This window comes from Blastocystis hominis (genome assembly GCF_000151665.1).
Source record: "Blastocystis hominis, Singapore isolate B (sub-type 7) whole genome shotgun sequence assembly, scaffold_0".
NCBI lineage: Eukaryota > Bigyra > Opalinata > Blastocystidae > Blastocystis > Blastocystis hominis.
This window is the reverse complement of record NW_013171815.1, coordinates 375,276-400,841: the sequence shown is the minus strand read 5'-3', so window position 1 is coordinate 400,841 and position 25,566 is coordinate 375,276. Positions and strand designations below refer to the sequence as shown.

General features: G+C 47.1%; 10 protein-coding genes; 5 read left to right on the top strand and 5 right to left on the bottom strand.

Annotated features, from left to right (window-relative positions):
* Positions 1–4,582: 4,582 nt before the first annotated feature.
* On the bottom strand, positions 4,583–8,483 carry GSBLH_T00000112001 (uncharacterized protein; the record flags this gene model as incomplete). The annotated part of the gene is made up of 7 exons (XM_013038262.1): positions 4,583–4,831; positions 4,861–5,109; positions 5,140–5,448; positions 5,477–7,489; positions 7,520–8,211; positions 8,241–8,393; positions 8,426–8,483. 7 exons carry the CDS (start codon positions 8,481–8,483, stop codon positions 4,583–4,585), a joined length of 3,723 nt encoding a protein of 1,240 aa, XP_012893716.1.
* A 254-nt stretch (positions 8,484–8,737) lies between these two features.
* Positions 8,738–9,300, bottom strand: GSBLH_T00000111001 (uncharacterized protein; the record flags this gene model as incomplete). XM_013038261.1 has 2 exons in its annotated part: positions 9,038–9,300; positions 8,738–9,008 (listed from the first exon to the last, which is right to left on the bottom strand). Exons 1-2 carry the CDS (start codon positions 9,253–9,255, stop codon positions 8,738–8,740), a joined length of 489 nt encoding a protein of 162 aa, XP_012893715.1. The 5' UTR covers positions 9,256–9,300.
* Positions 9,301–9,709: 409 nt separating this feature from the next.
* On the top strand, positions 9,710–11,233 carry GSBLH_T00000110001 (uncharacterized protein; the record flags this gene model as incomplete). XM_013038260.1 has 7 exons in its annotated part: positions 9,710–9,763; positions 9,796–10,093; positions 10,124–10,345; positions 10,378–10,772; positions 10,804–10,912; positions 10,943–10,969; positions 11,000–11,233. Exons 1-7 carry the CDS (start codon positions 9,726–9,728, stop codon positions 11,231–11,233), a joined length of 1,323 nt encoding a protein of 440 aa, XP_012893714.1. The 5' UTR covers positions 9,710–9,725.
* Positions 11,234–13,757: 2,524 nt separating this feature from the next.
* GSBLH_T00006941001 (uncharacterized protein) lies at positions 13,758–14,774 on the top strand (the record flags this gene model as incomplete). The annotated part of the gene is made up of 5 exons (XM_013038259.1): positions 13,758–14,120; positions 14,142–14,307; positions 14,379–14,548; positions 14,593–14,712; positions 14,766–14,774. The coding sequence occupies 5 exons, from the start codon at positions 13,758–13,760 to the stop codon at positions 14,772–14,774; spliced, it is 828 nt and encodes a 275-aa protein (XP_012893713.1).
* A 115-nt stretch (positions 14,775–14,889) lies between these two features.
* GSBLH_T00000109001 (uncharacterized protein) lies at positions 14,890–16,716 on the top strand (the record flags this gene model as incomplete). XM_013038258.1 has 12 exons in its annotated part: positions 14,890–15,015; positions 15,053–15,137; positions 15,170–15,393; positions 15,422–15,570; positions 15,614–15,831; positions 15,863–15,970; positions 15,999–16,088; positions 16,120–16,221; positions 16,255–16,353; positions 16,382–16,504; positions 16,535–16,609; positions 16,640–16,716. Exons 1-12 carry the CDS (start codon positions 14,944–14,946, stop codon positions 16,714–16,716), a joined length of 1,422 nt encoding a protein of 473 aa, XP_012893712.1. The 5' UTR covers positions 14,890–14,943.
* Positions 16,717–16,813: 97 nt separating this feature from the next.
* On the top strand, positions 16,814–17,168 carry GSBLH_T00000108001 (uncharacterized protein; the record flags this gene model as incomplete). XM_013038257.1 has 2 exons in its annotated part: positions 16,814–16,921; positions 16,954–17,168. 2 exons carry the CDS (start codon positions 16,814–16,816, stop codon positions 17,086–17,088), a joined length of 243 nt encoding a protein of 80 aa, XP_012893711.1. The 3' UTR covers positions 17,089–17,168.
* A 912-nt stretch (positions 17,169–18,080) lies between these two features.
* GSBLH_T00000107001 (uncharacterized protein) lies at positions 18,081–18,422 on the bottom strand (the record flags this gene model as incomplete). XM_013038256.1 has 2 exons in its annotated part: positions 18,081–18,232; positions 18,266–18,422. The coding sequence occupies 2 exons, from the start codon at positions 18,420–18,422 to the stop codon at positions 18,099–18,101; spliced, it is 291 nt and encodes a 96-aa protein (XP_012893710.1). The 3' UTR covers positions 18,081–18,098.
* A 579-nt stretch (positions 18,423–19,001) lies between these two features.
* Positions 19,002–19,512, bottom strand: GSBLH_T00006940001 (uncharacterized protein; the record flags this gene model as incomplete). Its single annotated transcript, XM_013038255.1, has 3 exons — positions 19,002–19,268; positions 19,302–19,385; positions 19,423–19,512. 3 exons carry the CDS (start codon positions 19,510–19,512, stop codon positions 19,002–19,004), a joined length of 441 nt encoding a protein of 146 aa, XP_012893709.1.
* A 50-nt stretch (positions 19,513–19,562) lies between these two features.
* GSBLH_T00006022001 (uncharacterized protein) lies at positions 19,563–20,920 on the bottom strand (the record flags this gene model as incomplete). The annotated part of the gene is made up of 5 exons (XM_013038254.1): positions 19,563–19,912; positions 19,945–20,641; positions 20,685–20,705; positions 20,731–20,875; positions 20,916–20,920. The coding sequence occupies 5 exons, from the start codon at positions 20,918–20,920 to the stop codon at positions 19,563–19,565; spliced, it is 1,218 nt and encodes a 405-aa protein (XP_012893708.1).
* Positions 20,921–22,099: 1,179 nt separating this feature from the next.
* On the top strand, positions 22,100–23,768 carry GSBLH_T00000106001 (uncharacterized protein; the record flags this gene model as incomplete). XM_013038253.1 has 10 exons in its annotated part: positions 22,100–22,169; positions 22,203–22,270; positions 22,302–22,424; positions 22,455–22,495; positions 22,529–22,748; positions 22,778–22,839; positions 22,873–23,011; positions 23,045–23,225; positions 23,258–23,435; positions 23,464–23,768. The coding sequence occupies 10 exons, from the start codon at positions 22,100–22,102 to the stop codon at positions 23,603–23,605; spliced, it is 1,224 nt and encodes a 407-aa protein (XP_012893707.1). The 3' UTR covers positions 23,606–23,768.
* Positions 23,769–25,566: the final 1,798 nt, after the last annotated feature.

Sequence of the window (25,566 nt, the reverse complement as noted above, 5' to 3'; positions counted from 1 at the left end):
GATGTTTGTTTCACATTGATATTTGGGACTTTGATGGTTATGGGAAACACATATCTGTTGTGAAAAGAGGAAACATGCGTTCTTTTGTGTATGTGTGGGAATGTGGTCACTTTATCAGTAGGGAGAGAAGTCATACATTATTATTATTACTGAGTGTTAACAGATGTACATTTGTGGGGTACAAAATATATTAGGAAATATAAACTGATTATTGGTGAACATCATATTTTCAAAAGCAGTCTATAACACTTTTCCTGAGCTTAATACTTGCTATAATTGGATTTAAAGACTGTATATTGTTGCAAATGAATTACAACGTATCAATGTCTATTAGAAATAAGTCATTGTTGCTCTCAAGAATTAATGAAACTTGTTTCTGAATGATGATTTAACAGATAGTCATTATTATTGGTATATCGCATTAATTGTTTTGTGAGCCATCCTCAATTATACAATGTGATTCCTGAATAAGTGTGATTGCAATGACCATGTTGAACAATTATTCACGGGATATTTCAACATATTTGTTCTGACAATCAAATAGTCAAGATATAAAAATAGTAGAATTAGATTTGCGCCAAAAATATGATAAGCAGTCAAGATTTCGTTTACCTCTCCTCAGTGTTCTAGAACTCAAACGAATGTTACTGCATATGTGTTAGAATTCTTGTCAGAAACTAGAATGTGATCATTCATTATCAGTTCATAACACTTCATGATTGAATATGAACAGATTTCAATGTCGATTCTGTAATGAAACTAGATGAATAGAATTGTTTGTTTGTGATAATGAAAGTGTATGATACATCATTATTCATATTTCGAATTATCTATTCCGATATTGTTATAAAATTGGATTCAATTAGAAATCATTGATTAAACGAACATATCATTAATATGAATATACATAACTAATAGTGTTATTAAATCAATAACTAAATCATTTCGAATATAGAACACATAAGATGTGATAACGGACCGATTTGTTGATGATAAACACTTATTATAAAACTGAATAAGTATTATTATCATGTTTCCCAACAACAAACAAGAATAGCATAAGAATCAATTTTCGATTTCTTTTTGTGATAGTTGTTACTGTCTAATGAAAACAATTTATACATAGAATTAATCGGAGCAATAGGGGCAGCATTCCTGATATATACAACCTGTTAATCCGCATGCGTCCGCGACACACCATCCTAACACGATCAGACAGAAAAATATACCCCAAAATAAAAATAATATAACAAGATTAATATTGTTGTACACTAACACACAAATACCAATGAATGTCAATAGCAAACAGTAGCAATCAAAGGAATATATTGCCGTTTCTATCCGATCACAAAGACAATAACGACAATCACAATCTGTCCCTCCCTTGTTATATTCTATATATTAATCGATATTGATTTTCTAACCTGTAGCGAAATATTTAAAATCTGATATCTTTTTATATCTACCCGCATAGACTGTTCTTCCATTTTTGTATATTCTCATTGTTTTACCATCAAATTCGTACCATATACCCATTTCTATTCCGTCTTTCCATATACTGATTGATTGAATATCTCCATTCTTGAAAGTATAACAAGTTCCATAGTTCAATCCTTTATAGTTCTTTTTACATACACGTAAGATTTTACCAGTATCATCTATTTCGTCCCAATACTTGCGTTTCTTTTTGTTTCTTTGAATTTTGGGATTTCTTTTACCATTCTTATAGAAACCATCAAATATCACTTCACCATCTTCAGAATATTCAAGACCTCTTCCACTTCGATAACCTTTTTCTAAATATCCGTCAAAATATAATTTGCCAGATTCATAATATAGCTTACATTCTCCAGTTGCTACTCCTTTTTCATAATAGAATTCTGCACACAGTTGACCACTCGGATCATAAATATTGGCTTCTCCATCTAGAATAATATCATCATCATCATCTTCTTCATCAATCATTGCTTTCATAGTAAAACCGAGGTGAGGTTGACCAATCTCACAAGTAGCTATTTCATCTTCAATGTCCATTCTCATAATAGGAAATTCGCTAGAAATGCAGTGATTCCAAATATCTGTTTCAAAACTACTTCTTTCTACAGTTTCTTTATTTTCTTCAGATCCACTTATATTTACAACAATAACTCCCTTAAATTCATCCATTTCACTTTTATAGATAGTAGAATAGACTAAAATTGAATATGAACAATGAAAACGAATCCAAAGATATCCATTTTTGATACAATTAATAAACCTCTTAATAGAATAACATCATCAATATTAAGTATTGTATTTTTTGGTATAATATGTGATACGATTTCATAAGAAATCGTATCAAGTCGTCAACTGTTTGAAAACTAATGTTTTTTGTTTTGATTGCAATTGAATAGATGGCAGATTATTCTAAGTAGCAAGTATTTAGTATCCATTCTTTTCTATGACTTAGTTTATTGTAACGTATTCATTTTCATGCGTTAATACTAATTTGTTTAATAATTTATATATTACCGTGTCATAATTATATCAGATGATGTATTCTTATTCGAAATGGAAACAATATCGCCATTTACCGTTTCTTGATAATTTCACGTCAGCGATGTCATATATATGACTAGACATATATATATATAAATTAATATTGATGATGTTATTCTATTAAGAGGTTTATTAATTGTATCAAAAATGGATATCTTTGGATTCGTTTTCATTGTTCATATTCAATTTTAGTCTATTCTACTATCTATATAAGTGAAATGGATGAATTTAAGGGAGTTATTGTTGTAAATATAAGTGGATCTGAAGAAAATAAAGAAACTGTAGAAAGAAGTAGTTTTGAAACAGATATTTGGAATCACTGTATTTCTAGCGAATTTCCTATTATGAGAATGGATATTGAAGATGGAATAGCTACTTGTGAGATTGGTCAACCTCACTTCGGTTTTACTATGAAAGCAATGATTAATGATGAAGAAGATGATGATGATATTATTCTAGATGGAGAAGCCAAAATTTATGATCCGAGTGGTCAACTGTGTGCAGAATTCTATTATGAAAAAGGAGAAGCAACTGGAGAATGTAAGCTATATTATGAATCTGGTGAATTATATTTTGACGGATATTTAGAAAAAGGTTATCGAAGTGGAAGAGGTCTTGAATATTCTGAAGATGGTGAAGTGATATTTGATGGTTTCTATAAGAATGGTAAAAGAAATCCCAAAATCCAAAGAAACAAAAAGAAACGCAAATATTGGGACGAAATAGATGATTCTGGTAAAATCTTACGTGTATGTAAAAAGAACTATAAAGGATTGAACTATGGAACTTGTTATACTTTCAAGAATGGAGATATTCAATCAATCAGTATATGGAAAGACGGAATAGAAATGGGTATATGGTACGAATTTGATGGTAAAACAATGAGAATATATGAATATGGAAGAACAGTCTATGCGGGTGGATATAAAAAGATATCAGATTTTAAATATTTCGCTACAGGTTAGAAAATCGATATCGATTAATATATAGAATATAACAAGGGAGGGATAGATTGTGATTGTCGTTATTGTCTTTGTGATCGGATAGAAACGGCAATATATTCCTTTGATTGCTACTGTTTCCTATTGACATTCATTGGTATTTGTGTGTTAGTGTACAACAATATTAATCTTGTTATATTAATTGTATTTTGGGGTATGCTTTTCTGTTCGATCGTGATAGGATGGTGTGTCGCGGACTTCTGCTTATTTACAGCTTGTATATATCAGGTATGTGGACCCAAATGCTCCGATTAATTCTATGTATAAATTGTTTTCATTAGCCAGTAACAACTATCACAAAAAGAAATCGAAAATTGATTCTTATGCTATTCTTGTTTGTTGTTGGAAAACATGATAATAATACTTATTCAGTTTTATAATGAGTGTTTATCATCAACAAATCGGTCCGTTATCACATCTTATGTATTCTATATTCGAAATGATTTAGTTATTAATTTAATAGTACTATTAGTTATGTATATTCATATTAATGATATGTTCGTTTAATCAATGATTTCTAATTGAATCCAGTTTTATAACAATATCGGAATAGATAATTCGAAATATGAATAATGATGTATCATACACTTTCAATATATCACAAACAAACAATTCTATTCATCTAGTTTCATTACAGAATCGACATTGAAATCTGTTCATATTCAATCATGAAGTGTTACGAACTGATAATGAATGATCACATTCTAGTTTCTGACAAGAATTCTATTACATGTGAAATGTGTACGACTCTTATTGTTTGTCCCTTTCTCATATTTTATGGATAACCAGCTTACTTACAAAGCGATATAAACGATCTGTAAAATAGTCATTATTAGTATTGTAAATCCCGCATTATTTGCTGAGGTACTAGTCGTTCTTTCACCAACTGAACAATTAATACTATTATAATACTTTGTTTAGCTTTATTGCTGTAAGAGACATGATTGTAACCCATCAAGTGATACTATTATGGTAGATACATCAATTTCTTTAGCGTATTCCATTGCATTCCATTGATCTCACATCATCCTAACCTATTCATTTCAATCACGTTTTCCTATCGAATAACACATCGAAAATAACACTATTTCCATGGCATGGAATAAAAAACGCCTATTCACACCCTTTCCAATCGATCGACTCCAACAAACAGTCCACATAACACGACTTCTCAAATCCTCCATCTTCTTCACAATCGACGAAACCGACAGCACCAACGCATTGGCAATCTCCTCCTGCTTAATCTGCGGCAGCATCGAGAACGTCTCGCACAGATTCCCGTCGATGATTCCCTACCCTTCAGCTCGCTCCCCGTCCCTACCTTCATCGGCGTGTACGCGCTTCTCCACGACAAAATATCCCTTCCCACCAGCGACGGCTCCTGCTTGCGAATGTACATCTCGATGTGCATCAAGTGATGCAGGTCGTCGCGACTCGGCATCGGAAGCAACGCGCCGATCGTTCCGAAAATCGTTCCATACAGCACCACTTCATCGCCTCCAGGAATCAGCACCGTCTTCTGCACCGACGTCACGATCTCGCCCAGATAAATACTCGCTGCCTGCTCCGCCTGGAATCAAGAAAACCTCCATTTCTCTACTTTGTTGGGCGCTGCGCTGAGCAGTCCGGAGTTCCACAGGCTTCGACTGCCCGTCGGGTTCGCGATGTCGTCGTCCACCTTCGGATCGACGCGCTCCACGAAGAGGTTTCCGCCCTTGTCTCCGCAGACCACCGTGTTGTAGTCCAGCACGTCCAGCGCCGTGATGCTTCGCGGGATCCCGCCGTCTGCGAACTCCACCAGCTGATTGGTGCCCTTGCGGAACTTCACGAAGGACACGTTGTCCGTCAGATCGCCCGCGTAGAGCCGCTCGCCCATCGCGCGCAGCTTCGTCACGAAATGGGGCATCGCCTAGCTCGCAGCCGCCTCAAACGCCCACTTTGTTCTCGCACTTGCGGAGCAGTTTCTTCTTTCCGAGGTCGTAGACGCGCACGGAGCGCCCGATTCCCGCGGCCAGCTTCCCGTCGAACTCGCAGAGCGCGGCGGGGACCTCGTCGACCTCGGTGCGATGCAGCAGCTGGAGAGAGTGTCCCTCGACGAACCGGAAGACGCTGATGAAGCCCTGGCTGCAGGACCGCGGGTGGATTTTGAGGTTCTTCGCGGTTCCGATCACCACGAACGGCTCGTCGCCCTTCGACGCGAAGCGGCAGACGCACATGGAGAACGCGGCCTCGTTGTCCGCGAGCTCCAGGCGCTCGAGCGTCTGCAGGGAGATCGCGTCGACCACGCGGATGCAGCTGGCCCATTTGTCGGGCTCGGCGGGGATGGGCGCGCCGCAGTCGTATTCGTTGACGTAGGACACGTTGTGCTGCTGGTAGAAGGACTGCTTCTCCAGCTCCGAGTACGCGTTGTGGTCCGTCTCGAGGAGGAGCAGGCGCGGCTGTCCCGGGTAGACGACCAGCTCACGCGGCGTGTAGGAGAGCGGGATGGACGTGGCGGTGAACGGCTGCGTGAGGTCGTCGATCCGGATGATGTTGAGGTTCGTGCCCGCCACGCAGACGATGCCCTCGCTGCAGTCCTCGTTGCAGAACGGCGCGGCGAGGTCGAGCGGGTCGCTGACCAGCGAGGTGAGCGTCAGCGTGTTGTTGGCGCAGTAGCAGAGCCACGGCTTCACGGAGAGCGCCAGCACGCAGGGATTGCCGCCAGCGAGGATCTTGAAGAGCCGGACGGGGCGCGGTCCGAGGAACCGCGTGCTGCGCGCGTTGCTGAGCTTCCCGCTCACCGGATCGACCTCCACGCGCATGAGGATGCCGTTCTCCATGCCGACGGTGAGGAGAAGCGTCTCGCGCGCCAGCGACCCGGAGCCCATCCGCATGGTGTCCAGCGTCAGATTGGACGGCATCGCGTTCAGCGCCTGCATGGAGAGCTCCTCCAGAAGACTGTTCGGCGCGAGGCTGTACACGCGGCAGCTGCGATCGCCGTAGCCCACCGCGAGGAACGGGGCGCGCAGACTGTTCGGCGCGAGCGCGGGGAGGTCCAGGCAGATGACCTCCTCGCGGTGGTTCATGCTCTCGCGCTCCACCCACTCCAATCGCTCGTCCAGCTCGAAGTACAGCACCTCTCCGTTCGACAGCGCCACCACGATCTGCCGCAGATTCATCGCCGCCGCGGTGATCGACCGGCGGCTCGGCGGCTCCCAGACCTTCGTGTGCCCGTCCTCGAAGATCTGCCGGAACCCGCCCGGATAGACCTGCAGGAAGCTGTTTCCCTCGAGCACGCCGGTGGCCAGCGTGCTCTCGTCGAGCTTGAACCCCGTGTCCATCACCTGCTCCACCGACTTCCCCACCGCCAGCACGATCGTCGCGTTGTTGAAGCTGATCACCATGAAGCGGTGCTGCCCCGTCCGCGCGTCGCGCAGCGTCCACAGCCCGCTCGGCGCGTACGGCAGCGGGTTCTGCGACAGCAGCGAGATCGCCAGGCCCTGCTGCAGCACCTTCAGCTGCGACCGCGAGCTCCGCCCGCACAGCGCGAAGAGCTGCGGCGTGCCGTCGCCGCGCAGGTCCTCCGCGTGGATCTTGACCAGCGGAGAGAGCGAGGGCAGCGTGTCCACCGGGCGCAGGTTGGTCAGCGCGCGCGGAGAGAAGACGGGGACCTGGACGGAGCCGTCGGGCTGCAGCGAGCCCAGGAAGGAGGCCTGGGCGGAGTCGTCGTCGCCCAGCGCGATGAACTGGTAGAAGCAGCTGCCGGTGAGGAGAGCCAAAGGAAGCGCGTACTGGTCGCCCACCTCCGAAGTGGCCAGCAGAAAGCCCTTCTTGGTGATGTGGAGCGTCGTGGCCGCGGGAATCGTGTCGAAATACTTGACCACGAGGTCGTGCACGTGCGAGGAATCGAAGCTCAGCGTGATTTTGTACAGATCTCCGTATTCGCTCTGCACCAAGTAGAACAGGTTCCCCTACCCCTCACACCTTCCACGTTTCCACACTTCGCGCTGGAACAGTGCCGCGGTGATGATCATGGTTCCGCGGTTTTCGGGCAGGAACTCGCGGCGCGGAATGGGCGCGCGGATCTCGGGGTGGTTCTCGTTGCAGTACATCACCCAGTTCTCCGCGAAGACCAGCACGCCGCCCGGGCCGCTGTCGCCGGGGACGCGGGCCAGCAGATTGGCGGAGCGTTCCACGGTTTTGCTCCACTTGCGGATCACGTGGTTCAAACCGAGGTCCAGCTGGTAGTAGGTGAGCACCTTCTCGGTCTGCTGGGCGGCTTCTCCGGTGGAGTCCTCGTCGGCCTCGCCGTAGTTGAGCTCCAGGCAGGCGAACATGGGATTGTCGTAGCCGACATCTAATCCCTCCGTGGTCAGCACGATGGTTTGCGATTTGTGGGCTTCCAGGGGAGAGGAGATTGTGACGTTGCCTCGGGAGTCGCGGTTCAGGACGTAGACCAGATTTTGCTTCTCGATGGCACCTAGCGATGAAACATGGAAGAGAAATCCACTGATCATGAAGGCACGGCCATTCGGATCGACAGCCAGGTATTGGCCGGGAAGACCTCGAATGACGCCGACTTTTCCGAAGGTCTCTTGATGGATCTTTTCAAATGTGTTTTTTTCTGTGTCATACTTTAGAACAACGATTCGACCACTGTCCGAACCAATCAAAACAAAATCTGTGTTGTTTCCTACGCTCAAGTTATCCAACTTCAGATACCCGAAAGACGGAAAGGCTTCAGAGCACGAATCAACCCATACACCTCAAAGCTACAAATCACGTTGATGTTTCCATTATCGTCGGGTCTCCACAGCTCAATAATATTTCCGCGAGAAATCACGAACTCTTCAACCTTCGCGGAGCTGAAGTTACCTAGACGGTCATTCTCGCAAGCGAGGCTGTACCATAAATCACCCGTTGCACAGAAGATGCCTTGTGCAAAGTAAGGTTATACAGATGCATTTGATGGATACACCAAACTATTTGTGATTTTTTCAAACAAACAAGCAAACCACTAAAACCACTACGACTCGTCCGTTAATCGCTCTGTAAGGAATTTCACCGCATCCAAACTCAAAATCAAATACTTCCTCTTCAAGATGTCATAAACGTTCGCTCCCTACACATTATTACTCCCCTCCATTCGCCCCACTAATTGCGGCAAGTACAGAACTCGACGAATATTCCGCGACGCCAACTCAAAGTTTTCATTCCGCTCATTCCCGTCGATCACGAGTGCTAAATCGTCCTGGATTATTTTGCTCAGCGAGGTCTCCAACGCTTTCGTCTTCGCGCTCTCCAGCTCGCACGAGTCCACGATGATTAAGCTCTGCTCCTGCCACTTGAGCGACAGCGCCGTGCGCAAGCCCAGCGAGCGAACTGCGTTTTACAACCACAAAAATCGAGTTGCCTTTCATAGGGAGCGGATAGTCGTAATCACGCGGTCGCGGTCCCATCGGTTTGTAGCCTCCGCGCATTTGAGGAGCTCTAGATCGCAGCGATCGAACGGGAAATACCGCTTTTGGCCTTGGCGAGCGCGGCCGGTTCCTTTCTGAGGGAACGGCTTGCGATTCGACCCGCTCACTTCGGACAGCGTTTTCACGCAGTGCGTTCCTTGGCGACGCTTTGCGAGCTGCCATACAACGACTCGCTGCAGAATATCTTCGCGGAGAGGCATGCCGAAGACGCGATTGTTGAGAGTCACCAAATCGCTTGTTTGCTCGCCCGTTTTCATATTGAAGATCGGGAGCTGCTTTATGGGAGTCAGGAACGGGTCAAGTAAAGGAGTGTCTGAAAATGAAAAAGGTGCGAGTAAACTCTGCCTTTGGGAGCAGCAAACAGATCGAAATCATCAATACGCAGATTTGCAGGAACCCCGAGCTGGTCGATCAAGGGATTCTCAATATACTCCTTCTCCGAATTGATATAGCTAAATGAATCAAGCAAAGCAATCAATCAGTTACAAACTTCTGGTTGGTATATTTCGCATCGATATCAAAGAAACCAAACGCAAGTTCTACAATGTTAGGAAAACGGAGAAAACTGATTTACTTGGCATCTTCCTACAGATCTGAAAACACTGGATAAGTGACGCAGCATCTCGAATATCCGGTTTCTGAGTTTCCTCCAAATCGGAAATCGTGGAGATTTCTGGAATCAACACTTTTCAATCACTTTCTTCAATCAGTCAAAGCTACACACAGAATGGATATCGAAATGGATATTGACGATATATGGGATCCGTAGGGCGTGCGATTGCTTTGTTATCGATTAGTTATCAGAAGGAGAAGAAGCGAGGTGAGATTATGTATATATCGATTCTCTCATTCAAACTTTCAATTGACAGAGAAAATATCGCACTTAAAAACGAACTTCTGGAAAAGGTGAAAGAACGCAAAATGGCTCCCTATTATCGTGAAGTGTGCAACTACTTCGACTATAAGATGGACGTGGATTTGTATAATACGATGAAGGAAGAAAATGACCGCGTGATCAAAGAAAAGAGCGAAGCTCTTGAAGAAATTGAAAAGAGCGGAAGTGATGATGATATCATTGATGTGCTTCTCTATATCGTGCGAGTTAGGTTTTTTGTTTATTGCTAGGCAAACTATTATTTCGAGATCGGAGAGAAGGACAAAGCCGTTGAGGTCTATAAGAAGAGTATCAACTACAAGATGTCCCAGAACATGAAGATGGACATTTGGATGTACATCCTCGACGTCTATCTGTTCCATCAAAGCATCGCCGAGTACACCTCCACGCTCAAAACCGTTCAAAAAATGGTGGAAGAGTCGGGCGACTGGGAGCATCGCAACCGTCTGAACGTTCGACTTTTTCATTTTGGATTCAACATTAGGTCTATTTAGGCGTGAGTTACATGCTCTCCAAAGACTTCACGAAGGTGGCCGAGCTGTACTGCGCCACGATCCCCACGTTCACCTCGTTCTCCGTGTTTTCGTTCAACGATTTCGTGAAATACGCGGTGATTTCGTCGATCATGACGCAGTCGCGATCCAACATCAAACGCGATCTCGTCAATTCTTCCGACGTCGAAATGTCGCTTCTCGAAATGCCCACGCTTCAGCACCTTCTCTCCTCTTTCGATGAGTGTCGCTATCGCGACTTCTTCCTCGCTCTGCTGGATTTGGAGTCGATTTTGAAGCAGGATCCCTATCTTCTGCCCTCCGCTTCGCTCATCATCGGCGAGCTTCGTTTGAAGGCGTACCAGCAATTCCTGGATAGTTTTAAATGGTTCGGAAGTGCGGAGAGGCGTGAGGAATAGCTGCACGCTGCAGTCGATGGCGGATAGCTTCGGCGTGTCAACGCCGTTCATCAATAGCGAGCTGGCGCGATTCATCTCCGAAGGAAGGATCCAAGCGAAGATCGATCGGGTAGGCGGAGAGAGAGACGATGAGACGCAGATGAACGACACGGTAGAGACGCAGGCGGTCACGACGCTCTCGCGATTGTACGACGAGATTCTGACGAAGGGAACCATTCTGATGAATCGCGTGCAGACCGTTGCGAAGACGCTGGATGTTTGGATTGTTTGTGCCAATAAACACGAAACGCTTCGTCATCGGAATTCCAATCTTCTTGCCACACTTCCGCCTCCTCTTCGCCTCCTGCTTGCTGTTGCATCATTCCGCCATTCTGTGCATTCATCATCTCGAGAACTTGCTCCTGCAACGCGGCCACGTCGTCATCGTTGAGCTCGTTCGCGTTCATGTTCGGATTCAACGCTTCGAAGAACAGTCGGAACAGATTGTGATCCGCCGGCACGTTGTTCTCCACCATCATCGCATTGAGCTGCTCTTCCATCTGCCGCTGCGGCAGATCGTCGATGATATCGCGCAGCTCCACTTCGGGAATGTTATCTGTGTAGTCTACTTCGCAATCCTTCCGCTCGCTCACTCTGCGGATCCACCGTCAACAGCGAATCCTCGATCTCCGCCGTCGCGTTCAGCTCATCGAAGAACTCTTCCAGCTCCTCGTAGCTCTCGCGCAGCTGCGTCTGCTTCTCTTCGAACGCCTGCGCATCGAAATGCTCCACCAGCTCCTTCATGCAGTCCATCAGAAGCGTCCACGACTCGGATTGGCTCCAAATCTGCACTTCGCGCTGCACAAAAATAAACTCCATTAGCTCGATGTGTCCATTCGCGGGGCTGTGCGAATACAGCTCGTGTTCTTTCACGCGGGACGGAACATACAGCTGCGAACTCTACGAATCAGCGCGAATCGGAGCGGAGACGGAGTGCTCGACGAGCTGCCGCACGATTTCCGGCCATCGCAGCAAGCTCTCCTTCATGATTTCCATCGCGTTCTCCTTGCGATCCTGCTTGAAAAGCGCCAGCGCGTAGTCGAACGACCAATTCGGAAGGAGAATCAGCGAGAAGGAGCCGAGAACGAGTCCGCTCTCCGCCATGTGGGTGATCGAAGCGTAGCGTTTGCTGGAGAGAGCGAGGAAGGGAATGTGGAGCAGACAGCCCATCGGATCGGCTTGCGGGAAGAACGAGTAGAGCAGCAGGGCGACGTTGAGAGCCGTTTCGAAGCAGCCTTTGCGGGAACAGAGAAGCAGATAGAGGTGGAATACTTTGTAGATGATTCTAGGATCGGGAGGTAGCAAAAAACGAACCGGTTTTCGGCCTCGGAGTAGAGGAAGCGCGCCTGGCCGTTGGTCCAATTGAAGTTGTAGCCCACCGACTTCTCGATGATGAACAGACATCTACGAAGAGTCAGAGGAAGAAAAATGATGGAGGAGTACTGGTGAAGAACGGAGAAAACGTTGTCGACGTTCTTGTAGAAGAGCATGATTTGAGCGAGCTACTGTGGAATTCGAATCGAAAGCGAACATCGAAAGCGACGTGGAGCAGATAGGGGTATTTCTGGTAGAAGGAGATCGCCATTTCCCCGATGTCCCCATCGATGTACGACGCCTTGTACACTTTGTACTTCTCGATGAGGCTCTGATATTCCTCCGATGCTTTGAGCGAATAGAACGTCGCGTGGTTGTCCAAATGCACCAACGCGCCTTTGTCGAAATCGAACGGCGTTTCCACAGGCTCAAAGCTGAAGCCGCCGCCCATCACGGAGGGAGGACGTACGTTTCCTGGAGTTGGATTGATGAAGATTGAGGTTGTAATGCCCGATCTGTGTCTCAATTCCTGCATGATTCTACTGAGCGAGCACGCGTTGCATGTGGCGCTGGCGGATGCGTTGGCCACGGCCCACCGCATCGTCTTCGTCTCCTTGGCCGAATTTCTGGTCGGCTTCTTTTTCATCGTTGAATTTCCTGGTGATTAGGAGCAACTTTGGAGATTACTTTTTGTTGATGCACAGAATTGTACCGATATCTAGATATGCGTCGTCCTCTTCCTCTTGTCTATTCCACGAAAAGGAAGATGATGATTCCTTTTCTGTTTCTTTTAATAGCGAATCGAGGTACTCCATGTCCTCTGCTTCTTTTTCTTCAGCGGTTTTGGTTACTTGCGCCACCGCAGGCTTCTTAGGCGCGGCCTTGGGTTTTTCTTTAGGTTTCTCTTCTTCTGGCTCACCTTCTTCCTCTTCTTCGTCCTCATCTGAATCATCTGAATCATCCGAAAAGGCAAATGCCTAAACATCACGTTCTTTTCGATAACAATACGGAAAATGAAACATGGTGATTGTCTTCTTCCTCTTCCTCCTCTTCCTCCTCCTCTTCTTCTTCTTGTGTGATCTGTTTAGCTTCTTCTTCCTTTCTCTTCTTCTCTTCGATAAGAGCTCTCAATCTAGCTAACTGCCTTGCAGACATTGGGAGAACGGTTTTGTTAGTATTCGAGGAGATAATACAGAATCCCGAAATAGGCCCGATTCTCGTTGTTTGTTATTTTCTTCAGCTACACCCAAAGAATGGCGTCGTAAATGAGTAATCCTGATTGACTCATCGTTGTAGGTCGGATTTAGTGATGTTGGCAGTCGCCGTTATCGGTTTAGGAATCATGGCATTCTTTTTCTTGCAATTTGTCAATTCGCAACCTACAGTCGTACAGTTATTCAGATTCGTATTACGTTAAGAAGGATGTTCCTAATGAACACCAAGAACGGATCGCTGGAATTGGTACTAGTTTATTTTTATTTTTTAGAAATAGAGCAGGAGATTCATGATCTCGTCCAGTACTTTGAGTGCTATTCCTTGAATATAGGTTACAGGAAGACGGAAGAGGTGGAAAAGACTCCAAGAAAGCACTGGCAAAAGCAATGAAAAAGAAAGAAAAGGCCGAAAAGAGAGCGCGCGATGAGTACGAAAGAGAGATGCGAAAGGCTCGCGAAGAAAAAAGACAGCAAGAAGAGCAAAGAAAGGAAGAGGAGCGCGCGAAACAGAGAGAAGAAGAGGAATTGCGAGCTCGTCTTGCGGAAGAAGAGCGTTTACGACGCGAGGAAGAAGAATACGCGAAGTGGGAGCAGTTTATCACACTGGAGGGCGAAGGTACCGATGCCAAGGAAGATCTTTTCTCCAATCAGGAGCGACTGGACTCGTTTATCGACACACTGCGAAGCAGAAAAGTCGCAGACATTGATGAAATCGCATCGGAATTCAACATGACGCAAGAAGTTTGTGATGTAGGTTGGAGTGAGAGATAGGAAGTGGAGGAAGCGATCAAGCGACTAGAAGATGAAGGAAAACTCACTGTGTTGGTGGATGATCGAGGAAAGCTTGTCTATGTGACGGAAGAAGAGATGCAGAAGATCGTCGAGGTAATCAAGGAGAATGGGCGCATTTCTTTAAAGAAGTTAACTGCGCTTTGCAGTGGGATTGTGGATATGCCTAGTTCTGGTTTCTAGTTGGTTTTGTTTGTTGGAATTCCCGCGGAACCCTAGATTACATTTCATTTTTGTGGATTGCGTGCATTATGGAGGACGAAGAGTATCAATTTGAGTCCAATCTGGAGGAGGAAGAGGATTATGGATTTGGGGAGAGTAGTGATGAATCGACCGAGGAAATTGTCGATTATGAGGGAATGAAAAATGCGCTGGAGCTGTTTCAACAGGTTTGTAGTGGATTTGGGAGTGGCTGTGGCTCATTTGTGTGTAGTCCGATATTGCGAAGGAAGCACTGGAAAACGGAGTGGATCTAGTCGAGTACGAGCAGAAAATCGTGAGCGACCTCACTGCGGCTTCTCAGGCATCGGTTGCGGATTATATTGCTGAGAGTGTGCACTTTGCAAAGCTTCATAAGTGGATTTTGCTATGGATTCTGAGGGGTAGAGAGATTAACGATTGTGACGCGCTTCTCGAACAAATTCAGTCACTTTTGCACACTTATCAGAGTAGTCTCACAGGAGTCGCAAACGAAATCCGAAATCTACAAGTGCTCTCCAAGAATTGGATTCATCGCTAGAACGACAGCGTAGCCATTTCGCAAAAGCTCGAAAATCGCCGAACAATGGATAGCATGATACGCGGCTTCATCAATCAGGTGGCCATCAATCCGAACATGGTGAAAGTGCTCGTCGAAGTACGCGCATTGTTTCTTCTTATTTTAACCTTACCAGGGCGAAATAAACGATGAATACATAGCGACGCTTCACAAATTCGACGCCCAGCTGGACTTCGTGTCCCAAGACGTTGAAAACGTGGGTATTTTTGCCATTCGATCGAATTCCAGGAAGAACTCCACGTAACCACCTCCGAAGTCAAGGCGGTCAAAGAGGTGCGGAGCGACCTGAACATCCTGAAATCGCAATGCGGCGCGCGTGTCCGCGATTATCTGCTCGGAATCGTCCACAAAATCACGGCAGAATCCAACCTGGAGGAGCTCCAGAACTCCGAACTCCTCGGAACCGCGGAAATCACGCTCTTCCTGAAGAAGCACATCCCCAAGACCTTCGAGGAAGTGGGGAAACGGGGAAACTGGGACGTAGATCAAGCGGCAGTACGTCGGATTGGTCAAGGAAATCATGATGAACCGCGTCAAATCCTACCGCGAACTGTACCAGAACCGCGGGAATTCCTCACCAATAGCCTGCAGCCGCACGAAACCACCGTCGGGAACCCCGAAGATCCGCTCGTGGTTTCCCCTTTTCCCCTTTTTGTGAGTCGTAGCACACGCAGAGCGTCGTTCGCTCGTTCCTCAAAAAGAAGGTATTTTTTGGGTTCCACGTTTCCACGATAGGCGCAGAAGACCCTCAAGGAATACGGTGTGGAGGGATTCGGCCTCGAGAACCGCGGGGACGTCCTCAATCACCTGGAAGACCCTCCGATTTTGGTGGAACCGCTGCAGGAAGGCGACGATCCGGACCTCGATTTCCCCGTTTGCTACCGCAGTTTGATCGTATCCCGCGGGGAAGACGGCTGAGTCGCAGAAGGTGATGACGGACTCGGCGTTGGCGGAGTTTTCGTTCGTGAAGGCCTTCTTCCACGCCGAGGATTCCGCGGTTTTCAACGAGATTTTCCGGGATGTCTGCAAATACGTACCTCCGTTTCCACGTTTCCACGTAGCTGCAAACGCAGACCCTGGAGTGGTGCGCGAATTCGGTGGACTTCGTGGGCGTTTTGCTGGTGGCGATGCTCATCCAATCAATTGTGACGGTTTCGTTCGATCGAATTCGATGAAGTGCAGCGCCTCCAATCGCGGGAATTCCCCGTTCTCATCGACTTCTGGCTGCCGCTCCGCGACAAGGTCCTGGCGCGATTTGCCGCGATTCTGGAGAAGCACGCGGGCGTAACTCCCCATCTGATTGGCTGATTGAATTAGGCGGCAAAAACCGCGCAGACGCAGGTGAAGTCGATGAACATCACCGAGCAGCTGCACTACGCGATGAAGCGCTACGCCTGCATGGCGGGAGCGATTTTAGTGGGGATTTTTGGAGTGTTTGAAGTAGGCGCTGGGCGAAAAATACCCCGAATTTTTGCCAGATCGGAGCAAATGGGAGCAGCCGCTCGATGGATTAACCGCGGAAGTGATGACGCTGATGCAGAAAATGAGCGAGTGCGTGGTGGAAGACGTGGAAACGTGGAAACGGAGTGAGGGATAGAGGCAGATGGAATACTGTTTCAACACGCTGTGTTACATTCTGCAACAGTGGAAGGATTTGGGCGTTACGGTGACGGTAGAAACGTGGAAACGTGGTAACGCGTAGAAAGGGGAAGTGTACGAGTTGTTCGAGAAATACGTGGTGGAATTCTTGGATTCGGTGATGGCGGAGCACATGAGTAGGGTCGAAAAGGGGAAATGAGGGAAAGGCTTCTTGTATGAGTTCGTGAAGAAGAACGAGAATAAAAAGGGATCGCATTTGAAGCTGTCGAGCAATGAAATGAAGGGATTGAAGCGATATAAGGAAGGATTCAAGGACGACATCAAGGAAATGAACGATGCGATCCACGCGAAGGTGGAGAATTACGCGTTGGAGGTCTACAAAGCGGTGCGATGGGAGGAAAGAGGATTGATGGGTAGTTTGTGAAGCAGGTCAGCGATTATCACACGAAGTACATTCAGATTCTCGGAGGAACGTCCTTCGTGAAGGAGCTGGTGCCGGTGAAGCATGTGGTGAACGAGGCCATGCAGTACAGTGCGCAGTATGAGTCATAGAATGCGTTATGCTTCTTGAGAATGGTTATGATGGCATGACGATGATGATGATGATGATGATGATGTTGTTGTTGTTGCTGCTGTTGTTTGTTTGCACAAAGAGGACACAAACCAATCACAATCGCCGATATGTTATCTCTGGAATCTCTGCGCAAAGCTTCGTCGACGATTTGATGGGCGCATTCCTGAACCAAGTTCTGATGAATGCACTTCTTCACGATTACACACACTTCCTCGTCGGAGAGCACGTCGAAGACGCCATCACACCCCATCACCACAAATTTACATTCTGTGGTGACTTGCACTGAGGATATGAAAGGTTCGGCGATTACGAACTCTTTGATCGAGTTGTCGCCAAAACTTCGCGTCACTCCGAGTAGGCCCATTACACGCTTGTTCATAACCATTCCGCCGGATAGTAGAATACGAGCGATCTCACATTTCTCCTCTGCTTTATGATCCTACGTAGTACGGAGTCCACAGACTTACAAACGACAAGCGAACGGCATTATCGTTGGAATACAGGACAATCCGACTGTCCCCAATGTTTGCAGAATACAAAGTTCGTTGCTGTGATTTTTCGTCATAAACGATTATTAGTGCAGCACAAGTGCACCCACTCGCCATCAGGTTCTGCATCCGACATTCCATGTCGGTAAAATAAAAGGCGTAGCGAATAGCATCTTCAAAAGTAGTGATATCCGGCTGTTGAATTGCATCGTACAAATTTTCTCCAAGGCGGGTCGAAACAAAAGAGGCTGTGGCACACCCTACTAGTTCATCCCAAATTAAACTATGTACCTCCATGACCATCGAGTAGAGCAATGAGCGAAATATTCCGGTTCTCCTTGAGCGTATAGTTCACAATACTAACATCTTCCATCGAAGAGCGATAATTCGGGTTCATGTAGTCCCATTGACTCAAAAATTTGATATTCGGTGATTTATTCATTGGCGCTAAGCAAAACAAACATTTCTTGAACAAACACTCCATAAAAGAACAAAACCCACTAGGCGTCCACCACTCCACAATTCTTAATCACCACAGGATCCAGTGGTACTCCCTTATAGCAGTAGACCTTTGACAGCGATTCGATTGCGTCCAACCCCTCTACGACATGTCCAACCACCACGTTTCTTCCATCTGAATCGTAAGAAAGAAAGAGAAAGAGGAAACCGAGATGGGGCAGAGGCTTCAGCGAAATGGCAAACAAACTATTGTTTCGATGGACGCCTGCATTCAGCATGGTTACGACTCCCGGAATATCGTGAGTGGCCGTGAAGGAAGCGAGCGGGTGTATCGAAAGGATATTGAGCAATATAGTTTTCATCATCAAAGTACTGCGTGCCGAACGACGAATATCCTCCCAGTCTCTTTTCAAAACATGAAATAGCACACGAAAGCGTACCTCCTTTCACGGCTCCGCTGCACACAAACTCTCCTTTACGCACATCGAAAAAGGTGCAGTTTTTGTATCCCAGCCCGTTGGTACCTCGTACTAAATTCAGAAAATTCTGCGTTGTGCGGGGAACAATGTCGTCCTAAGAAAAATGCAGCCAAGGAGCTGCCTACAAGCAACTCGATTACGACACGCTTGCTGTCCATGTTGTCGCCTCCGATTTCGAAAAACACCTTGGTTCTCCTGTTGTGTTCTAGAGATCGTTAATGCGAGAGAGATTGGAAACCCTTATTCGCCCACAAAGTGCTGGGCTTCGGCTTTACCTTCTGGAGCTCCTTCGCGCGATAATACCAATCCCAGCCACGACCTCCTCGCAAAGGGATCGTATTGCCCAGCACACGTCTCTACGGGTCACTAGAGCACTCTCACACCCCACTCCGATCGATAGAAAAGGCTGCATAAAAGAGAATGAGTTTCAACAAACATGGCAAAAACGTAAATGACCATTTCCATTTACATCGACGACGACGGAGGCACCACTTCCTGAGAGGCTGTTAACCCTCCCTCATGGTTCTGCTGTTTAGCAGAATCGGGCTTGTTCTCCCCATCGGCGGTCAGCATCTCCTCCTCCTTCTTCAACTGCACCATCTCGATGCTCTGCGCCTCGAGCAGCTTGTGCTGCTCGTTGGCGTACTCTCGGAGCGTGGGCTTTCTGCGGTTCACGGAGTCAGGCAGCAGGGCGGTGAGCGTCGTGTTGATGGCCTGCACCACGGCGATAAGCTACGCATTACCGGTCTTTCCGCTCCGGCCCACATAGAACGCACACCCGAAGTCGAACGGGAAGCCCAGGCCGTTCTTGTACGACCACGCGAAGACGTTGGAGCACACGGAGGGGCCCTGACGTTGAGACAAAGGGAGAGAGAAAAGAAAATACCACAAAGCGGCCGAAGGCGGACATGACCTGGCCGAGCCCGTTCACTTTGGCACGGAAATCCTGGTAGGTGCTGTTGGTGATGAACACCATGCCGTTCGTGGAATGAAGGAACGCCACGCGAGAGGAGTGGACCTCTGCGATCAAGGATATGTGACGAAGAAGAATCGGAAGCACTGCGACAGGCCGTAGGTGAAGAGGATGACGATCCATTGCCACACCACAGGCGCGCGATTCGCCAGCGCCGCCAGCGGACTCAGCAGCAGCAGGAACGCGTAGATGTACCCGGTCAAGTAGGAAACTTGCTTGTTGGTCATCAGCCGGGTGAGCTGCGGGAACAGCAGCGGGGTGGAGAAGATCTGCATGGGGCTCACGCCCGTGTAGAGCCAGCCCAGATCCGAGGAAGTGAGGGAGAAGCCGTGGTTCTCGGGCGAGTTGATCAGCCAGATCGGGTAGATCGCGTCCTGGCCGCCTTGGATGCTGCCGTAAATGCCTGGAGGTGAGGACAAAGGAGGGGAGGCATACCGTAGATAATGCAGCTCACCAGCACGTCGCGGTTGCAGATGAGAGAGATATAATCGCCCTGGTTCAGCTGGAGAATGTACCGATCGTCCACGCTGGGCACGTAGTCCGGGTTCTTTCGCATCGTCTGGCGAATCTCATGGTATCGCTTCTGGGTCTTCTTTTGCTCCTCGGCGTTGGCGATGCGCATGGCTTTCGTCAAACTCTCTGGAAGGAAGGCGAGCACCATGATCAGAATAAAGACAGATAGGATAGATCCAATGACGCAGGGAAGGAACAGAGGGCGATCTCGGATCCAGGGGAACTTCTGGATAAGTGAGGGAAAGTAAGACTCGGCATCGCCAAGGAAACCGCCCAAACTGGGACCGACAACACTAGTGATTAAGAGAGTGGAGCAGACACACTTTGCAATACCACCCATTGTGACGATGACACTAAAACCCAAAGACTGCATGTCTTCTGAACAGGTTTCACTGACATAGGTCTTGAGTACTCCGAGATTACCATTCGTAAAGCCCCAGAGCGTTCGAATAACTAACGCAACGTAGTAATTTGTAGATAGACCAAAGAATAAAGACAAAAACATTTGGCCTAGGTCATAGGGAGCAACGAAACAAACATGACAAACAGGAAATAATCGAAGTTTTTCGACCAAAACAATCTGCAAACCATCCCCAGAAAAGAGCTCCGAACACACCCCCTAAGGAGTAAGAAGAGACAATGTAGCCATAGTAGTATCCTACTTCTGTTTCGTTAATCTTGTCCTTATTCAAAATAATAGTGTAGTACGTTTGGAAACCACTTTTGCACCGCAAAAGGTAAGTTTGGGACAATAATCTGAAAACAGAATGAGTCCATAAAAGATGCACAAGCGACTGCCATCATCGCTTTCTTAGGGAAAATACCCTTCTTTTCTGGCATAAATTGGTTTAAACTATAAATGAAAATATGAGAATAGTGGAACTGGGAGTTACGTCATATGGAAAACACTATTGTTTGAACACCAAAAGCGCAGATTCAGACCCACCAATGTAAGCATTATCAAAGGACTGAGTCGCGCTTGCCCAGTTTAGATTTTGTGAACAAAACACACTTTAATGTGGTAGAACATGGAGTAGGCAGGACAATGAACCTTTTCACCAAACCATTTCGCTCCATCCGCTAAAAAGCCAAGAATGCATTTACCGCGGGAAATCTAACATAAACCTTTACTTGTTATTATTCTACCTGTAACGTTCGTTAGGTTTGCAGAAACTATAAAAGATAAACTATGAACCCTTTCTACGACGATAAACCGAAAAAGAAGCAACAGGACGAAGAAGAGTCTGAGGAGGACATTTTGAGTGTAAGTTCGGACGACGAACCAGTGAAGAAAACGTTTTGGTAGAGTGCGTTGGTAATCTGTAGGGAGAAGAAGAAGAAGAAGGGAAGCAAGGAGAAGGTGTGCTTGAATAGGATACCTCATGGCGTAGGGATCGAAAAAGGACAAGTCAAAGAAAAAGGAGAAGAAGAATAAAGTATGTGTACTTCTTTCATTATTATCTCGTAGAACAAGTCGGATAGTGATTCTGAGGAAGAAAGAGCAGGTACGGTTTTATTCGGATTCCATTCCGTAGCGGATTTGACTGCAGAGCCCACTATTGAAAGCGATTCTGACGAATCAGAAAAGTCCATGTTAGATCCGAAAGAATTCATTTTGGATTATGTGGATGGAGACGAGAAAGTCGCCAAAAAGGCTATGAAATTCCTGGACTCCTTCATGTAAACCTGCATTGCGTCCGTGAATTGTAGAACGGGAGAGATCAATTCCAAGAAACTCATTTCGCGGTTCATAAAGCTTTGTGGCATCGAGACTGCCAAGTCGTAATCCTCGCCTTCAATGAAGTGTAGGAACATTTTAAGCTCTCCTTCCTCTCTGCTTTCCGATTCCAAGCTTCAGGACGATTTGCGAAAGGCGGTGGACAGCTTCAACTGGCCGAGGTTCCCCACTGGTATTTGTAGTTGAATTGTAGCGTGATCACTTCGATCGAAGACCAGTTCCACGAGGAGAAATTCGTATGGATGTGAACGGGTTTTGATGTGTAGGAAGAAGACGACGAAGCGACGGTACGCAAAGAAACACAGCCATGATGGATAGTCGAAGCTGATAAAGGATTATATGGACATTCGCAAGAATGGATCGAAGCTGCGAAAGAAGGTGTCGTCCGTTTTAAAGAAGCTGGATAAGAGTACCTGTGATAGCGGGTGTGTTTACGGTGTAGAATCCCCTAATTATCAGAAGCTGCGTTCGTTGAAGAAGAAAATGCAAAGTTTGCAGGATGAGTGCGATGTAGGGTGTGTGAAAGAGGGTCAAATGAAAGCGTTGTGTGGATGAGCAGGACGTGGATGTGAACGAGCTTGGTGAACTGATTCTGCAGTTCAGCGAGACTGTGAACGACGTGATTTCCGTGCTGAACGAGCCGATGGACATCGAGGAGTCGAGCGTAGCCGCACGCTTGGAAGGTGAGGAATAGGACAGCGACAGCGACGACGACGGAAAGAAGAAGAAGAAGAAGTACACGAAGTCTTGAATCGACCTCACTCGCAGGATCCGAATGCCGAAGTTTGACGATGAAGACGACGACGATTCCGAGCGAAAGAAGCTGCAAATCAAGATCCGCAAGGCGGTTTATAAGGAGGTCATCAAGGAGCCCAACGGCAAGCTGAGCGTGTCCCACCTGGTTCTGGAGCCGCGCGGCCAAGCCGGCCTTCCCATCCAAGTCAAGAAGGACGAAGTGATCGGCTTCTGCTGGAAGGAACTCTACAATGTTCGATTTCGATCGGGTTTTGATCGTAGAGCCGCATGCTGTTCCGCAGCATTCTCTCGCTGAGCTCGATGGACGTGGAGGGCATTGAAGTGTAGGACTGATCAGGGTTGGGTGTGACGCGCAGGGTTCCGCTGCAAGTGCGAATCTCCGAGTATCACATGATTTACCGCGTTCCGGAGGACGGTGTGCTGCGATTGGGCTGGGACAACTCGCTTTCTCTGCGCAAGTCGAAGGAGCTGGACGTGTTCGTGAAGCGATTCGATGTATCCTCTGCCGTCATTCGATTCCGAATCTAGCCCGCAGCGGTTCCGAAGGTCATGGAGGAGGAGATGAAGCGTCGTGAGGCGTGGCGTTTGATGGAGAAGGAGGACCTCATCGAGGGCAACATCGAAGGCGGTCGCCTCACCTTGAAGCTGACCGAGCGAGTGATCAAAGAGGGCGGTCCGAAGTACACTTGTCACTGCGACTGGGAGAGCAGTAGGCGACGCAGAGGGGAGTTTGAGTGCCAGGCTCGCTGCAGATGAAGGCGCAGTGGGACGTGCAGTACCCCTATCTGGTGTGGCTGGAGTGGTACAACCTGCTCAAGTCGAAGTATCCGACGCGCATCAGCAAGATGGCGCCCTTCCCGGGAACCGCGTTGATGACGACAGCGCGTGTGGTGGAGATGCGCCTCACGAAGATCAACGCGTAGACGCGGAGGAGGTGTGGGACGTAGATTCTTCCAGGACCTGGTGCAGGATAGCTACATGATGGAAGTGCCGGAAGTGGTGAGCTGGTTCCGCTGCCAAGAGTACATTCGCCGAACGAAGCATATCCTTTTCGAAGCCAGAGGCAGGAAAAGAAAAGGGCGGCCTTAACGCTACGGGAGTATTATGAGAAGTTCAAGGCGGAGCGAGAGCGAAAGCAGAAGGAGCTGGAGGAAGAGGAGGAGAAGCGTAAGAAGGCGGAGGCGAAGGTTCCCGAGGTGAAGGAGGAAGAGCTGGACGACCCGCTCTCGTATTTGTGCGCTTAAGGAGAAGAGAGTGTTTGTGGAAAACAGGTGATGCTAACATCCAACGTGTGGCGGACAGCGCTTTCCCCAGCTTGCCGCAGTTGCCGTGTCCTGTGAGAATGGGTGTGTCTTCGGGATAGGACTAGGGTTGGACGGATCTCGACAGAACTCACTCGCAAACTTCGAACAGACGCCGAAAGGACCTTCGCAGAAGAGGTGCCGCGAAGAATGGGGATGTCGGACCAGCTAGGCGTTAGAGGTGCAGATCCTTTCTCACTCCGTGCGACCAATCGAATTCTCAAAGAGCACATCCCCGGTGATCATCAGGTTCTCGGATCCTCGTGTTACATAATAAACCATGCTTCCCTCGCTGTGTCCTGGGCAATGGATGCACTTCACTGTGGTGTCCCCGAAGGTGAATTCCTCTCCTCCTTTTAGCAACACTTCAGGATCAGCGATCGGTTCGATAGAATATGGAATATGGAAATCGTGAATTTGTTGGTTGACTCCTCTCCTATCCGTCAAGCAACTGGCTCGAACAATACCACAGCTTTAGATCTTCCTCGCCGAGATACGCCTTCCAATCTCCCGGAAGCTTCTGTCGGAGTTCGTTCATTGCCAGAATGTGATCTGCGTGTCCATGGGTGAGGAACACTGCCTCCACTTTTTCGATATGGATACCATTGAGGTAAGTAACGACATCATCTACTCGTCCAGGAGCATCTAGTCTAAGAAAAAATAGGTTATCGCACCAAAAATGATCGCCGTTTTTCTTTGAAGATCGCTTAGAATGAATGTGTTCGTGGAGAAGACACTATTCAATTAGGCCATTTTGGAGCCAGTACTTCGCAATTAAGCCATGAAGCAAATACCTGGATTCCATGTTCTTACTATACTGCTTCGCTTGGGATATAGCCAAGATCTCACAAAACAATAATAGTTTTGCTAGAAAAGAGATCATTATCAGTTTCGAATCCTTATTCCGCAGTGGATTTGGCAGAAAACACGACTATTTTGGAGTTTCATGGTGATTTTATCCAATCAAAAGAGAGTTACTCCACATCGGAATCGCACTTCATTTCGCGTCTTGTTTTGTCATAATAAAATAAAAAGTAGGGTTAGGGGGTGGATGTTGATATGTAGCATGTTTCTCTTATTGTCTAATCTCTTTGTTGTTCTTGACCAAACAACTTAAAATGTTGTTTATGGACGAATAAAGAATAACTAAACACAAGAGTCTAATAATAAACGATTCGTGTTAGTGAGGAATTGCATGGACCTTCGTGTCCTTTGCTTTCCATTTATGTGACACTCGGGGAGACAGCGTTGATACTTTGTTCTTCGATTAGAAATCGAGATATTATCAAAGTGCCTTCGCAACGTTTTTTTATTGTGTGACGGAACGGGTTTTTGAAGATCTTCGGGTTTTTTCTTCAAGTAGTGCATTCTCTGATAACAGCAAGGATCTCAACCAGGCGCGGACTTCGGTACAGCTCTAGGTTCTTCGGGAAAACTATCGGACGGATTACTTTACTATTACGGACTGGACACGGATGAACGGATAATCGGATGAACGGATGAACGGATAATCGGATATACTGATAAACGGACATGACAGGTCGACGGATGAGTGCTAGTGATTGTGTGTGCTATGTGAATGGTGAAAGTGCGGATGAGCATCTTCTCGTTCAAGCGAGCCATTGCGAGCCATTTAAGGCAATCTTGAGTGATGCGAAGCGGATAGGAACTATTCCGCATTATAATATAACATTCATGAACTACGGAGGGTTCATACGAGAGTGAGCGAAAGGAGTTTATCGCGACCGA